Source organism: Sapajus apella, unplaced genomic scaffold (assembly GCF_009761245.1).
Source record: "Sapajus apella isolate SASKATOON/1434 unplaced genomic scaffold, GSC_monkey_1.0 scaffold41, whole genome shotgun sequence".
Taxonomy (NCBI): Eukaryota; Metazoa; Chordata; class Mammalia; order Primates; family Cebidae; genus Sapajus; species Sapajus apella.
Window position 1 is genome coordinate 4,659,566 of NW_022436981.1, and position 17,830 is coordinate 4,677,395.

Here is a 17,830-nt window from a genome sequence, read left to right on the forward strand (position 1 = left end):
ATTCTTTTTTTTTTTTTTTTTTTTTTGAGACAGAGTTTCGCTCTTGTTACCCAGGCTGGAGTGCAATGGTGTGATTTCGGCTCACCGCAACCTCCACCTCCTAAATTCAAGCAATTCTCCTGCTTCAGCCTCCTGACTAGCTGGGACTACAGGCATGCACCACTATGCCCAGCTAATTTTTTTGTATTTTTAGTAGATACAGGGTTTCACCATGTTGACCAGGATGGTCTCAATCTCTTGACCTCGTGATCCACCCGCCTCGGCCTCCCAAAGTGCTGGGATTATAGGCATGAGCCACCACTCCTGGCCTGGAGATTCTTCAGAAAACTAAAAATTGAGCTCTCATATGATCCAGCAATCCCACTGCCAGATATATACCCAAAAGAAAGGAAACCAATATATCAAAGAGATTATATGCACTCCCATGTTTGTTGCAGCACTGCTCACAATAGCCAAGATTGAAGCAACCTAAGTGTCCATCAACAGAGGAATGGATACAGAAAATGTGGTACATATACACAATGGAGTACTATTCAGCATAAAAAAGAATGAGATCCCGTCATTTGCAACAACACACATGAAACTGGAGATCATAATGTTAAGTGAAATGAACCAGGCATAGAAAAATAAACACCACATGTTCTCACTTATATGTGAGATCTAAAAATCAAAGCAATTGAACACATGGAGATAGAGAGCAGAAGGATGGTTACCAGAGGCCGGGAAGAAGAGAATAGTGGCAGGGGCAGGGTGGGTACGAGGTGGGAATGGTTAATAAGTACACACACAAAAAAAAAATTAGAAAGAATAAATAAGACTATTTGATAGTACAACTCGGTGACTACAGTCAATAATAATTTAATTGTACATTTAAAAATAACTCAAGAGTATAACTGGATTGTTTGTAGCATAAAGACTAAATACTTCAAGGGGATGAATACCACATTCGCCATGATGTGAGTATAATGCATCCCATGCCTGTTTCAAACATCTCAGGTACCCCAAAAATATATACACCTACTATATACCGCAAAAATTAAAAATTAAAAAATAAGTTAAGCAGCAGTGGGCAATTCTTTTTTTTTCCTCCATATTACAATCTTGCTCATGCTTATAATCCCAACACTTTGGAAGATTGATGTGGGAGGATCACTTGAGTCAGGAGTTTGAGACTAGCTTGGGAAATATGATGGGAGACCCTATCTCTAAAAAAAAAATGGAAAAAAACATTAGCCATGCATATTGGCATGTGCCTGTAGTCCTAACTACTGGAAGTGGACAGGGGGAGGGAGGGATGTTGAGGCTGGAGAATCACTTGAGCTGGGGAAGTGGAGGTTGCAGTGAGCATGACAGTACCACTACACTCCAGCCTGGGCAAAAGAGCAAAGACCCTGTCTCAATCCATTAATCAACCAGTCAATAAAATCTTAAAATGACTTCCCTCTAAATGGGTGCAAACTCTAACTTAATGCTTAAGTTTTGACAGGGAACTTCCTACTTTAAGTTTTAAGGGCCTTCCTTCCTCATTTCTTGCTTTAATTACAAATGTTCAAGAGGGGATCCAAGATGGCCAAATAGGAACAGCTCTGGATTGCAGCTCCCAGGGAAAACACAGAAGGTGAGTAGTGACCACATTTCCAATGAATTTTTATTGCCCACAGACCAGGAGATTCCCAGGCAGAAAAGCACCACAAGTCTCCCATGAGGCTGTTTCAGCTGGTGCAGCGGGTCTCCACACAAAAACTCACAAAATTTGGGCACCATTTCAAATGGCCACTGGAACACCTGGGAGACAGAGTCGTCCATTCAACTGATAAAAAGGGGACTGAAACAGGGAGCCAGGCAGGCCAGGAGATTCCCAGGAGGAAAAGTGCTGCAAGCCCCCAGCATGGCTGTTTCAGTCGGCGCAGTGGGTATCCACACAAAAACTCACACAAATCTGGGCACATTTTCAACTGGTGACTGGAATGCCTGGGAGACAGAGTCACCCATTCAACTTAAAAAAAAATGGGGGACTGAAACTGGGAGCCAGGTGATCTGGCTCAGCTGGTCCCACCCCAACAGACCAGCAATATGAAACACTCTGGATTGAGAGTTTAACAGCAAGCACAGCTGAACCTGGGATGGTCCAGCTCTGTGGGGAAAGGCCGTCTGCTATTACTGAGGCAGTCCCCCATTCCCGAGGTAGTCCACCATTACTGAGGCAGTCTGACATTACCGAGGCAGCCCACCATTGCCAAGGTAGTCCACCATTACAGAGAGAGTCCGCCATTACAGAGGCAGACCACCATTACCGAGGCAGTTCTAACTATACCCCTAAAACAAAACTGCAAGGAAGTTCACAAAGCAGCTGGAAGAGCCCATGGCAGCTTAGCAATGCCTCTGCTGGCAGACTGTGAGTAGGCTACCTCCTCATTGGGCAGCGCATCCCTGAAAAAAGGCAGCAGTAAAACAGAAACTTATAAATAAAGACTGACCTTCCCAGGACAGAGTATCTGGGACAAAAAGGCGGTTATGAGTTCTGCTGCAGCAGACTTAAACATACCTACCCAGCAGCTCTGAACAGAACAACGGAGCTCACAGCTCAGCACTTGAGCTCCTATAAAGGACAGACTGTCTCCACGAGCAGCTCCCTGACTCCCATATATCCAAAGACTCACCTCATAAAGGGGAGCTCAGACTGACATCTGGTGGGTATCCTTCTGGGACAAAGATAGCAGAAGAAACTGGCAGCAACCCTTACTGTTCTGCAGCCACTGCAGGTGATCACCAGGCAAGCAGGGTCTGGAGTGGACCTTCAGCAGTCCTACAGCAGAGGGAACTGACTATTAGAAGGAAAACTAAGAAACAGAATGAAATAACTTCAACATTATCAAACAGGACATACACTCAGAGACCACATCTGAAAGCCATCAACGACAAAGACCACAGGTAAATAAATCCACAAAGATGGGAAGAAACCAGTGTAAAAAGGTTGAAAACACCCAAAACCAGAACGCCTCTCCTACTTCAAGGGATCACAACTCCTCACCAGCAAGGGAACAAGGCTGGATGGAGAATGAGTCTGATGAATTGACAGAAAAAGGCTTCAGAAGGTAGGTAATAACAAACTTCTCTGAGCTAAAAGAACATGTTCTAACCCAATGCAAAGAAACTAAGAACGTTGAAAAAAGGTTTGACAAACTGAAAACGAGAATAAACAGCTTAGAGAGGAATATAAATGAATTGATGGAGCTGAAAAACACAACACCAGAACTTCACAAAGCATACGCAAGTTTCAGTACCTGAATTGACCAAGCAGAAGACAGGATATCAGAGCTTGAAGATCAACTCAATGAAATAAAACGAGAAGGCAAGATTAGAGAAAAAAAGAGTAAAGAGAAATGAACAAAGCCTCCAAGAAATATGAGATTATGTGAAAAGACCTAATCTATGTCTGATATGTGTACCTGAATGTGACGGAGAGAATGAATCCAAGCTGGAAAACACTCTTCAGGATATTATCCAGTAGAACGTCCTCAACCTAGCAAGGCAGGTCAATATTCAAGTCCAGGAAATACAGAGAACACCACAAAGATATTCCTCAAGAAGTGCAACTCCAAGGCACATAATTGTCAGATTCACCAGGGTTGAAATGAAGGAGACAATGTTAAGGGCAGCCGGAGAGAGAGGTCGGGTTACCCACAAAGGGAAGCCCATCAGATTCACAGTGGATCTCCCAGCAGAAACCCTACAAGCCAGAAGAGAGTGGGGACCAACATTCAACATGTTTAAAGAAAATAACTTCCAACCTAGAATTTCATATCCAGCCAAACTAAGTTTCATAAGCAAAGGAGAAATAAAATCCTTTACAAACAAGCAATTACTCAGAGATTTCATCACCACCAGGCCTGCTTTACAAGAGCTCCTCTAAGAAGCACTAATATAGAAAGGAACAACCAGTACCAGCCTCTTCAAAAACATACCAAATGGTAAAGAGCATCGACACAATGAAGAAACCGCATCAAGTAACAGGCAAAACAATCAGCTAGCATCAAAACGGCAGGATCAAATTTACATATAACAATATTAACCATAAATGTAAATGGGCTAAATGCCCCCAATCAAAAGACACAGACTGGCAAGTTGGATAAAAGGTCAAAACCCATTAGTGTGCTGTATCCAGGAAACCCATCTCACATACAAGGATACACATAGGCTCAAAATAAAGGGATGAAGGAAGATTTACTAAGCAAATGGAGAGCAAAAAAAAGCAGGAGTTGAAATCCTACTCTCTGATAACATTGACTTTAAACCAACGAAGATCAAAAGAGACAAAGAAGGACATTACATAATGGCAAAAAGATCAATGCAACAAAAAGAGCTAATGATCCTAAATATATACGCACCCAATACAGGAGCACCCAGATATATAAAGCAAGTTCTTAAAGACTTACAAAGAGACTTGGACTCCCACACAATAATAATGGGAAACTAACACTCCACTGTCAATATTAGACAGATCAATGAGACAGAAAATTAACAAGGATATCCAGGACTTGAACTAAGACCTAGACCAAGCAAACCTAATAGACATTTACAGAACTCTCCACCCCAAATCCGCAGAATACATATTCTTCTCAGCACCACATCACACCTAATCTAAAATTGACCATATAATTGGAAGTAAATCACTCCTCAGCAAATGCAAAAGAACAGATATCATGACAGTCTCTCAGACCACAATGCAATCAGGTTAGAATGCAAAATTCAGAAACTAACTCAGAACTGCACAACTTCATGGAAACTGAACAACTGGCTCTTGAATGCTGACTGGATAAACAATGAAATGAAGGCAGAAATAAAGATGCTCTTCAAAACCAACGAGAATGAAGACACAACACAACAGAATCTCTGGGACACATTTAAAGCAGTGTCTAGAGGAAAATATACAGTAATAAAGGCCAACATGAGAAGCAAGGAAAGATCTAAAATCGACACTCTATCATCAAAATTGAAAGAGCTAGAGGAGCAAGATGAAAAAAACTCAAAACCTAGCAGAACAAGAAATAACTAAGATCAGAGCAGGACTGAAGAAGATAGAGACACAAAAACCTTTCAAAAAATCAATAAATCCAAGAGCTGTTTTTTTGAAAAGATCAAAAAATAGACAACTAGCCAGGTTATTAAAAAAAAAGAAAAGAGAGAAGAATCAAATAGATGCAATAAAAAACGATAAAGGGGATATCATCACAGATTCCACAGAAATACAAACCATCATCAGAGATTACTACAAACAACTCTATGCACATAAACCAGTAAACCTGGAATAAATGGATAAATTCCTGGACACTTGCATCCTCCCAAGCCTAAACCAGGAAGAAGTAGAAATCGTGAATAGACCAATAACAAAGGCTGAAGTTGAGGCAGCAATTAACAGCTTACCAACCAAAAAAAGTCCAGGTCCAGATGGGTTCACAGCTGAATTCTACCAGACACACAAAGAGGAGCTGGTACCACTCTTTCTGAAACTATTCCAAACAATCCAAAAAGAGGGAATCCTTCCCAAATCATTTTATGAGACCAACATCATCCTGATATCAAAACCAGGCAGAGGTTCAACAAAAAAAAAAAGAAAACTTCAGGCCAATATCCATGATGAACACAGATGCAAAAATCTTCAATAAAATACTAGCAAACCAATTGCAACAGCACATCAAAAAGCTGATCAATCACGGTCAGGTAGGCTTCATCCCGGGGATGCGAGGCTGGTTCAACATATGCAAGTCTATAAACGTAATTCACCACATAAACAGAACCAAAGACAAAAACCATATGATTATCTCAATAGATGCAGAGAAGGCCTTTGACAAAATTCGACAGCACTTTATGCTAATAACTCTCAATAAACTAGGTATTGACGGAACATATCTCAAAGTAATAACAGCTATTTACGACAAACCCACTGCCAATATCATACTGAATGGGCAAAAACTAGAAGTATTCCCTTTGAAATCTGGCATTAGACAAGGATGCCCTCTCTCACCACTCCTATTTAATATAGTATTGGAAGTTCTAGCCAGAGCAATCAGGCAAGGAAAAGAAATAAAGGGTATTCAATTAGGAAAGGAAGAAGTCAAATTGTCTCTATTTGCAGATGACATGATTGTATATTTAGAAGACCCCATCATCTCAGCCCAAAATCTCCTGAAGCCGATGAGCAACTTCAGCAAAGCCTCAGGGTACAAAATCAAAGGGCAAAAATCACAAGCATCCCTATACACCAATAACAGACTTAAAGAGAGCCAAATCAAGAATGAACTGCCATTCACAATTGCTACAAAGACAATAAAATACCTAGGAATACAACTAACAAAGAATGTAAAGGACCTCTTCAAGGAGAACTACAAACCACTGCTCAATGAAATCAGAGAGGACACAAGAAGATGGAGAAACATTTCATGCTCATGGTTAGGAAGAATCAATATTATGAAAATGGCCATACTGCCCAAAGTAATTTGTAGATTCAATGCTATCCCCATCAAGCTACCAACGACCTTCACACAACTGGAAAAAACCACTTCAAACTTCATATGGAACCAAAAGAGGGCCCACATAGCCAAGTCAATTCTAAGAAAAAAGAACAAAGCTGGAAGCATCACACTACCTGACTTCAAAATATACTACAAGGCTACAGTAATCAAAGCAGCATGGTACAAAACAGGGATATAGACCAATGGAACAGAACAGAGGCCTCGGAGGCAATGCCACACATCTACAACCATCTGATCTTTGACAAACCTCACAAAAAAAGCAATGGGGAAAGGATTCCCTGTTTAATAAATGGTGTTGGGAAAACTGTCTAGCCATGTGCAGAAAGCAGAAACTGGACCCCTTCCTGACACCTTACACTAAAATTAACTCCAGATGGATTAAAGACTTAAACATAAGACCTAACACCATAAAAATTCAAGAAGAAAATCGAGGCAAAACCATTCAGGACATAGGCATAGGTAAGGACTTCATGAATAAAACACCAAAAGCATTGGAAACAAAAGCCAAAATAGACAAATGGGACCTAATTAAACTCCAGAGCTTCTATACAGCAAAAGAAACAATCATTAGAGTGAATCGGCAACCAACAAAATGGGAAAAAATTTTTGCAATCTACCCATCTGACAAAGGGCTGATATTCAGAATCTACAAAGAACTAACGCAGATTTACAAGAAAAAAAACAAGCCCATTCAAAAGGATATGGACAGACACTTTACAAAATAACACATATATAAGCCCAATAAACATATGAAAAAATGCTCATCATCACTGGTCATTAAAGAGATGCAAATCAAAACTACATTGAGATACCATCTCATGACAGTTAGAATGGCGATCATTAAAAAATTTGGAGACAATAGGTGCTGGATTGGATGTGGAGAAATAGGAACACTTTTACGCTGTTACTGGGAGTGTAAATTAGTTCCACTATTGTGGAAGACAGTATGGTGATTCCTCAATGACCTAGAAATAGAAATCCATTTGATCCAGCAATCCCATTACTGGGTATATATCCAAAGGATTATAAATTGTTCTATTATAAAGACACATGCACACAAATGTTCATTGCAGCACTGTTTACAATAGCAAAGACTTGGAATCAACCCAAATGCCCATTGATAGATTGGACAGGGAAAATGTGGCACATATACACCATGGAGTACCATGCATCCATAAAAAATGATGAGTTCATGTCCTTTGTAGGGACATGGATGAACCTGGAAACCATCATTTTCAGCAAACTGACACAAGAACAGAAAATCAAACACCGTGTGTTCTCAGTCACAGGCGAGTGTTGAACAATGAGAACACATGGACACAGGGAGGGGAACATCACATACTGAGGTCTGTGGGAGGGAACTAGGGGAGAGACAGTGGGGGTTAGAGAGTTGGGGAGGGATAACATGGGGAGAAATGCCAGATATAGGTGATGGGGAGGAAGGCAGCAAACCACATTGCCACGTATGTACCTATGCAATAATCCTGCATGTTCTTCACATGTACCCCAAAACCTAAAATGCAATAAAATATATATAAAACAAACAAACAAACAAAACAAATGTTCATTTGCACCACCATTTACTTCTGTAGTTGTCAGTAAATGCATGAATTATTTTCTGTTTCAGGATGTCAAGTAAAAATTAAATTATAATCTATGCCAACTTATTTCCTCTGAATAAGGAAAAAGAAGGTCAGCTTCTACTATCACAAGAGCCAAAATGGCCATCTCCACAACAATGTTCTGCATATAGGTGTTCTCACTTTTGTACTAGAAGATAATCAATATATTCATTATTTCATTCTCTTTAACTAACCCCACTCCAGCAACCCCTCACATGCCCACCGTGAACACTGACATACCCCTTCTGTTTGTCCTCTGAACTTTTGAAACAGTTTTTTCTCTACCTTCTACCCTCCCAGCTCTCACTCATTTATTCCCACTATACTTCCTTTTCAGCCTCAAGAATGCCTACTCCTCGTACTGTTTCTTATCAGCCTTCACTTCATTTCCTTTCCACCTGATATTTTTGCTTAGTCCACACACAAATGTAGCTTAGAAGTGCAGGGTTAACATCCCCAGGGGTAATCATTAATGAATGGGAAACAGGAGCCAGTCAATAATTGCTTCTACCTCTTATCTTTAATGTGGACAATTCTAGTAAGTATTATATATTATTCTCAGGTGATCCCAGTGAACTTGAGCTCTGGATGCTATAACACCTACGTCAAAAACAGAATCTTAATAATGACTTATTCTCTTCCTGATCCCTCACTTGCACTACCCGCAAGGACATCCCAATTAACCTATCTGCACAGAAGTCCTGTCTCAGGCTCTGCTTTCAGTAAAATCCCAGTTAACACGAGAATTTATGCTGATTGTATATTTATGTATAATAGAAAACCTCAGGCTAGGGAAATAAAATGAAATATGGGACTTCCAAGTATATTCCTCTTAACTATTCATTATTCCAAAGGTCAACAGATCTCCTGTGTCTGCATTCTTTTTTAAAGTGCATAAACTTGTCGGCCAACATTCATCCTTACTGAGCAAAAAAAGCAGCTACACTAGCTCTAAGTGATTGCAAATTTGGCTACAGTGGACACTGTGTTCAAATACAGTGCTTCATTGTGAGCCTTGGCCACTTGGGAGAAAAAGGCTTCCCTCAAAACGCACTCACTATACTCAGCAGAAACAGCCAAGTTATAGTCTGCAACTCTCAGAGCTGTTGTGGACTTCTGAACTGCTTTATTCAGCTCCTTCTGACTCCAGATCCCTGAGCCTGTAAGCTAAGCTGTAAGCTGCTAGCTAAGCTTCAAAATCACTACATTAGTCTGGAAGAGTTAATGCAGCTCAATGTACTTAATTTTCTCCTAGGGAGTCATGTGCTTGCTAGTAGGAAATGGATGACTAAGCAATCATTATCAACCTCATGGGATAATTCAAGCCCAGGGAAGCAAATAAGCTGCCGAAGAACAACATGCACCACACAAAGCTTCCTCACTGAAATAAGAGAGGCAAGCAGCACTTTAAGGAATACTGGAAGATAAGTTATGACATCAGGGTTCACTCTGTTATTAGTGTCATATGTTTTCCTGAACACGACAGGATTTCTTTTCTGGATTTCATGGTAAATATTTGACAGTTATAAGTCCTTAATAGATTCCACATAGTTATTTGTCTTGGCATGCCATTGTATTTGTGTTTCTATGCATTATCAAAAATATATCTGCCAAACTATGATTGCAAATACCTTGAGTCAAAACGGTGCTTCCACATTAATTAAAATATAAATCAATACTCCAATCAACATACATTTACCAAATATGCTCTATAGACAAAGTATAATCCTGAGCATAGTAAAGTGTAGAAGTGAATGTAAGACACCATTCCTGTCTTCACAGGTCTCAAAAACTATCATTTTATTACTTTTACTATTAGATATGTTTACAATAAAGAACTTTGTTAATACAGTTTAAGAGTTCTGATTTCTAGTTGAGAAACGCATTAAGAAAAATAGAAAAAATAGAAAATTTGTAGGAAACATTATTAAATTTTTAAAATCTAAGACTTTTAGTGTTTTCAAAATAGAAATTTAAGTATGCTGCCTTGACAGTGAATTTAATATGCTAAGATTTTCATTCAAATGACACTTCTATTTAATGTTTTAATACAGTTGTGCATGAAATCAAATTCCAATTTCTTAAAAATGGTTTTTTGAATCACTTGATCATTTCCTATAAACCATGTATTCAGGTCTCTATATGACTGAGAGTGATGTCAGATTCTTGGTCTACTGTTGATGATACCAAACACATGCACCATTGGAATGTGTTCTTGAATTAAGCTTTAAAACAAAGTGAAGCAGCGTATTTTAGTAGAGCTCAGGTCTAGGTGCTGCCAGATGGGGTGGTGCCTCTCCTCCAGAAGGCCCTGGCCCTTGTGAGGTCCAGAAGATGTCATATTCTTTGTTTATATTCAATTCGGCACTGCCCTTCTGGCTGGGGGACACCCACCAAATGGAGAGAACTCTAAAAATAGAAATGCAGAAGAAATAGGAATTAAGAGACATAAGCCAATAGTTTTAGAACTAAGGTTTATTCAATTGTAATTTTCCCTAAAAGGTACACAGTTTATGTCTTTCAAGTTGGGAAGTGTTTGCATCAGTGAACTTCATAATATCCAACGTCAATTTTAGCATTCCATTCAGGCAGCAGACAAATAATAAAATCCCTTATTCTAATAACAGTCTCTTTAGTTTAACACACCTGAAAGCTATGGGTCTGCCACCCTTCACTTTATTTGGCTAAATAGGATACGACAAATAAGGCTCTTTCTACATTTCTGGCTCAAAAACTGCGACGCTTCATTTATAATCACTGGGTGAGACCTCTATATTGCAGGTTACAGGTATTTAAAGAACGACGTGGAGTTGATGATGTGAACCACTTATAGTATATTCATGATCATGACTTTCCATAAGGTATTTTGTAGATTTCAAATGTTCTAATTTTTTTCACCCTAGTGAGAAATAAGACATGAATCTGTGTAGGATCAAGGGGAGGTCAGTGTATCATAAATAATATGAAGAGATTTTTGAGGTTTAGGGGATTAAAAAAGAAAAGCAAACTCTTCCGTCAACTATAAGGGCTGAGAGGAGATGAGGAGTGAGGAAAGATGAGGTGGATAGAATTTAGAATCAGTCTATTTTCAAGCCTGAATGCAATAGGGCACAAAATAGGCTCTTTAGCAAAGAGATTCTTTGGAGAGTTGATAGAATAAGTTGCAGGGTTCCATGAACCCACTGAAATCGCATCCACAACTTTGTGTGCATGAAGAAGTGTGTACTTTTCTACAAAGGGGATCCATACGTTTTGTGAGATTTTTCTAAGGGTCTATGAACCCCAAAAGTAAAATTAAAAAAAGAAAAAACCATACAAACAAAAACCCACTATGTTAGCAAAAATGTGCTTGCTTTTTCAAGAGAATTAGAATTGACTCTTCCTTAATGCTCAAAATGGAATAGCCCCCACTGCCAGCATCAGGACACTGCTGCCTGATCACAGATCCTCAAACTTTGTAGTATTTCCTTTTTGTTTGGCTCATAATGGAAGGGAATTAACACTACATTATTTAAGATCCTTTGAGGTAAGATAAACCATTGGGCTGTTGCAAAATTAAAACTGGAGATCCCAGCATTTGATTTTTTCTACTATGGTAAGTAAATTCCTTCAGGGGAGTTGGTTTCCACCACCAATGATTTCCCTGCACCTGACAACAGAGTGTTCAGGACATGCTTTGACAACCCATCCCTGCCTTCCCCTAGAAGAGCCTGGTAATTTGAAGGTGATTTCCTGTACTTTCTGATCACCTGATTTTACAATTTATTGAAACAAGTTCAATAGTTAAATAATTTTAATTGATGTTTCTCATTCTAGAATAAGAATTGTAAAATAAAATGCTCTTTGAGATCACGAAAATTCACTCAGATTTGTAGTTTTTATAGCCTAAGAGAACATTTCTTTAAAAAATGTTTTCAGTGGTGTCAAAACATAAATAAGACATATAAAATGGTATAATAAATATAGCTACTAGAATGTTTAGAAAGAAAGTGCTAGGAAAAATCTTGTTGAAGGAATTGGTCAAAATTACTAATCTCCATGGTTTTAACAAAGGCCTCCTTCTCATCTGAAAAGGCATTCTGGTGTCCTCTTTCTGGTGGGAAAATATTTAGATGTTGAGTTTAATCATGAACAACATTGTGACATTCAACTCAGTGGACCAGGAACTACTATTTGGTGTCCATAAAGCCTGATCCTGATACTCATTTTGTCAACAATGTAACAGGTAGATGAAAACCCTTGTGAAGGTTGTTTTGAGTTCCCTTTCATTTTAAGATTCTGAGAGTTACTTGTCTTCAAAATAGAAGTGCAAAAGAAATCAAGGGAAATGCTGAAAATGTGCTTATTTGTGAGCAATATAATATTTTCTGTGTCACTTATGCACTTACATAATTCCTACTGAAACGTCACCCAAGAGTTTTATTTATCTCTTCGTACATTAACCTTATTAAATCAAGAGTAAATCAAAGCACAAAATACTATGTGAATAGCCCTGAGATTGCCGTGCTTAATTTCTGAGCTTCAGCTCCAGTTTAAATAGCACCGTTTACCCAAAGTTTTCAAATGATTTCCAAACATTTGGATTTAAATTGAACTTCCTCTTATTTCTTAAGACAGAGGTCCTCAAAGTGTGCATCATCTGGAACTTGTTAGAAATGCACATTCTGGGCCAAGCATGGTGGCTCATGCCTGTAATCTCAGCATTTTGGGAGATCAGCTTGGCCAACATGGTGAAACGCCATCTCTACTAAAAATACAAAAATTACCCAGGTGTGGTGGTGCATGCCTGCATTCCCAGCTACTGGGGAGGCTGAGGCATGAGAACCTCTTGAAGCCAGGAGTCAGAGGCTGCAGAGAGCTGAGATTGTGCCATTGCACTCCTTGGAGCCTCTGTCTCAAACAAACCAAAAAAAAAAGAAGAAGAAAAAAGAAAAGAAATGCAAATTCTGGAGCTGCTCCCTGATTCCTACTGGATTAGAAATTCTAGGGATAAATAGCACCTTTTATCCAGTCTATGTTCTAACAAGCCCTACTAGTGATGCTGATGCTCGCACCAATTCCAGAGCCACTGATCTAGGAGAAAAGACCTACAGAAAATTTAAATGACTGGAATATTCAATAGTCTGAGGTAGGAATGAGGAGCCATGGAGTGAGGCTCCTCTGCCTTTGGAAAAGGAAGGGAAGAATCAAAAGGACTCATTCTGTGGCTCAAGTGCAGCTCAGCCATACTACAACAGAACACCAGGTAGATGTCTAAGGTTTTTTTATTGCAGTCCCTGGCTCCCCAACCTGGCACCTCTGGACCACCCCCAAGGCCTAGGGGCTGTTGCTGCCCTGAAGGGAACTACACTGTTCACTGTTTTTACTGCTAGGTTAGTTTTTTTCCATGCCATTCCTTTTCAAATGCACCAGGGGCTGACTTGTATTCAAAACAATAGTTCTCTTTTGGATCCACAGACATTCCTTTCTAGGAAAATAAGGGCAAAGTCAAGGCCTTATTTCTTTGACTCAGAGAAAAGTGTTCAAATTGGTAAATGCATTGGAAAATACTGTAAGTGGTGGAAAGACTGCTATTAAGTCCAGCCAGGTGGTAATTGGGCATATAGATTAAATCCTGAATTAAGGAGACCAAGCATCTTCTCAGTGTGGCTCAATCTAAGGCACCTGTTAAGATCAGGCCTCAGTGAAGAAATGTCAGCTGATCTCTAGTAATTAAAACGGGGGGTGGAGAGTAGGGGTGTTATATCAAATTTATAAGTTGTCATGATATTCAAAATTCTGAAAACACTTACCTGTTTGGGTAATGGGTCTAGAAGACTACAGTCATATTTATAAAGCATTAAAATAATACACATCTGAATCTCTAACAGAGCAAACCACCTGAAAGAAAAGAATAAAATTGTTACTTGATTGTGAAAGATGCATAAATATCTGCCAACAGAGAATATCTAGAAAGCATACATATTTCAGAGTATATTGCTCTTCTTTGCAATATACTCTTTTCCTGTTTAAAGGATAGAGTAAGAATTTAACTCTTTTCTTTCTTAATACTACCTACTCCATAGGGTAGTGGGATACTTAAATTGCTTTAAAATGTATATAAAATGCTGAGCTACTGGAAGCTCTCAATGACAGTCCCAAGTCTCTCTCTTTAGAAGTGTGCTTTCTAATGTCGTAGCCTTTAGCTACAAGTGGCTATTTAAATTTAAATAAATTTAATAAATAAATTTAAGATTAAGCAAAATGTAAAATTTCAGTTCCTAGTTGCACCGGCCACATTTCAAGTGCTCAAAAGCTGTATGTGGCTGCTGACTACTATACTGGACAGTGTATATTTAACACAGTTCCATGATCACAGAAGGCTCTATTGGACAGGCCTATTTAAGTCTAGACCCCATAGCCCACTGGACATTACTGCCTGAATGCTCCACAGGAACATCAAATTCCCCAGGACCTCCAAATCCACTTTTCCTTTTGCATTCCTTATCTCAAGAGTGTCCAGGCGTTTTATCACGTGCCCTTGATAAAATATTTCAGCATGCCCTACAATATGTTGATACTCACTTATTTTAAATTATGCACATAAACTACTCTGTTTAGTGCATATTTTCTAAGACACACACAAATAGAATCTAAAAAGCTGAAACAAGCATAAGTGGAATTCTGTTATTTTTCCGTGTATCCCATTGGGTTGTTTTGATCTCTCTGCAGGATAGGCAAAGCCTTTTAGGAAACATCTCCCTTAATGAATGCAATTAGCCCAATGGGACAGAAAATTGTCAGAGTCTCAACCCTCTCCATCACTCTCCATATCCAATTAGGCACCAAATCCTTTTTTGTTGTTGTTGCTCTCCTACATAGTTCTTACTTCCCCTCCTTAACCCCTTATCTCTAGTCCCTCCACGACTCCCTCAGTGTAGTTATTCATCATTTATTTCCCGGATTACTGAATCAATTTAGCTTCCACATTGCTTCCAGTTTCACTTCCCTCTAGTTTGTCCTTTACCCTATCAGAGTAAACTTTCTAAAACACAGATCTTCACTGTCTCCTCATTATACACACACACATACACATTCTCTCTCTCTCTCCCCCTCCCTCTCTCCCTCTCTCTCCCCCTCCCTCTCTGTCTCTCCCCCCCCCCCCCTCTCTCTCCCTCTCTCTCTGAAACACCACAGCAGAATACAGCCAGCCCTTGAGTATCCTCTCCCCCAGAGCTCTCAATTGACACCACATGGCTCTAGCCATGTTATATTACCCAACATTCCCTGAATGATGATGCTCTGTGCCACAAACCTTTCCCTTTCTGAGGCTCAATCTCCTCTCTAAGCATTTCCTAGTAACTGTCCTCCAGGTTGAGGTGCCCTTCCTCTCCACCCCAGCGGTTTCCTGTTCACATCTTAGCCATAGCTGCTACTGCACTGCATTGTGATTGTTAGTGATACTAACAGTCACTACTTGTTAGCCCTGGCTCTCCCAAAGGAGGATTTGTATTATGGGGCCTTAGCACAGTGCACACAACACTACTAGTACCTAATAATGTTAACTGAATAAATGAATAGTGATGGAAGGTGATGCTTCAATAGAGCAGATTCAATTTCCTGCCCTGTCTACCTGTCTCTGTATTTCTGTGGCACTTTACATATCCCTTAACTAATGTCCTTATCATACAATCCTACTATACCTTACTATACTACAGCTAGTAATTTGTATGTCCATCTTCCCTTATAGACTACAGTCTTCACAAAAAGCAAGAGCTATGTCTTATCCTTAAATCCTCAATGTTTGTTGATTGAATGAGTGAATGTATATATATGAATGACCTCATATTCATATCAGATTTTCCCCACTACTGTTCTTGAAACATCTTGACTGTATTTTACTTCAAATGAAATCTGGAACACTCCAGATGTTGCTATAACCCATCTGAATACCACATCAATTATTCAGTAATATTTATGATGTAAATTTAACCCTACTTACTTGCAAATGCTAAAGATAATTAATTCCAAGACAGTATCAATGTCTATGAAATAGAACATGCCTAATATTTACTGATTTGGATCAAAGTCAGCAATGTTTCTAATAAAAAGCAACTTTGCTACCTTGTATGCAGGTTTAGAATTTCTCACAACTAAGGTTTTGTCGAACTTTTAACAAGCTGGAACTTCCATTTCTGGCCATAATAAAGTAACAAAAGTTGGTGTTATCTTTCTGCCTCAAATACCTCAAAAACAGGGCAAAATTCAGTGTAGGACAAAGATCTCCAGAGGAAGTAAAGAATGAGACAAACTCCATGATTGCTTTGGTTTCCTGCTACTGGAAGTTTCCAGGCCACAGTGCAAGGACAGAAATACTCAAACAGGTCTAGGGTAGTACTAAATTCAGCAGACAGAGATCCAAGTTCAGCAAGCTAACAAGACTAAAATTTGTAGAGAAGAATATCAGAAAAGAAAGTTTCACACAGAGAGAGCAAGAATATTCCAGGGATCCAGATAGGGGTCTCCTTGAGTATTTGGCAGAGTATTGATCTCTGCATGTGTGAGAGGAAACTACTGAGGCTGAAAAAGAAAAATGAAAGAGAAATTGAAGTGCAAGAAGCTGAAAAAGGCCAGGAGCTCACACAAAACATGGAGGCCATGTTCACACAAGAAAAAGACCTGATCATCGTACAGCACATGCACCATTAGCTAGAACTCTTAAATGGGTATTGACTTAATAGTGGGATTATATTATTTTGCATTAAATGCTGCTCTGGATTTACCTTATCGAAGTTTAAAAACAAGTTTTGAAAAATTGTTTTTCTAAGCAACTAACTACATGCCATAATAAAGTCTAAACTAAAAGAATACAACACAACCCAGTATCCATGGCACTTATCATTTACGTCTTGCCATCTATTCAGAAGTTACCAGGCTTAGAAAAAAAAACAACAGAAAAATGACCCCAAATCAAGAGAAGGTTCGTTTAAAAAATTTCGGCCCACAAATGACAGATATTAAAAATAGCTAACATACTACACAGGTTCAAAAAGGTAGAAAGAAACAGCAGAATGAGGAGGGAAAGAAGATATTCTTAAAATAATTATACTGCTAGCAATGCAAAATACAGTATCTTAAATGAAAACTAAATTGGATTGGATTAACAGATGTCAAAATGCTGCCAAAGAAAAGATAATGGAACTTAAAATAACAAAACAATGAAAAATGTCTAAAATAGTACATAGAATAAAAGGCTATAAAATAAACAAATTATTAGCTTATAAAATAAAGAAGTCTAACATACATGTTATTAGAGATATAGATGAGCAAGCAGGAAAATATTTTGAGAATAGCTGAAACATTTTCAAATTTTTTTGAAAACAATAATTTACAGATCATGATCCCCCAAGTAGAAGAAATATAAGGAAAATCATGCCAGCCAGGCATGGTGGTTCACCTCTGTAATCCCAGCACTTTGGATGGTCAAGGCATGTGGATCACCTGAGGTAGAGACCAGCCTGGCCAATATGGTGAAACCTCAGATCTATTAAAAATACAAAAATATTAGCTGGGCATGGTAGTGTGTGCTTGTGATCCCAACTACAGCTATTTGGGAGGCTGTGGCAAGAAAATCACTTGAACCCAGGAGGTGGAGGTTGCAGTGAGCTGAAATCATGCCACTGCACTCCAGCCTGG

At 39.0% G+C, this 17,830-nt stretch overlaps 1 protein-coding gene across 1 annotated transcript in view; it reads right to left on the minus strand.

Annotated features, from left to right (window-relative positions):
• Positions 1 to 9,926: 9,926 nt before the first annotated feature.
• Positions 9,927 to 17,830, minus strand: part of LOC116565785 (24-hydroxycholesterol 7-alpha-hydroxylase) — a 101,269-nt gene continuing 93,365 nt past the window's right edge. The window contains exons 11-12 of the mRNA XM_032299602.1: positions 13,948 to 14,035; positions 9,927 to 10,564 (exon numbers count right to left, since the gene is read on the minus strand). Of these exons, the coding sequence (XP_032155493.1) occupies positions 10,493 to 10,564; positions 13,948 to 14,035 (160 nt within the window). The 3' untranslated portion in view covers positions 9,927 to 10,492. The remainder of the gene's footprint in view (positions 10,565 to 13,947; positions 14,036 to 17,830) is intronic.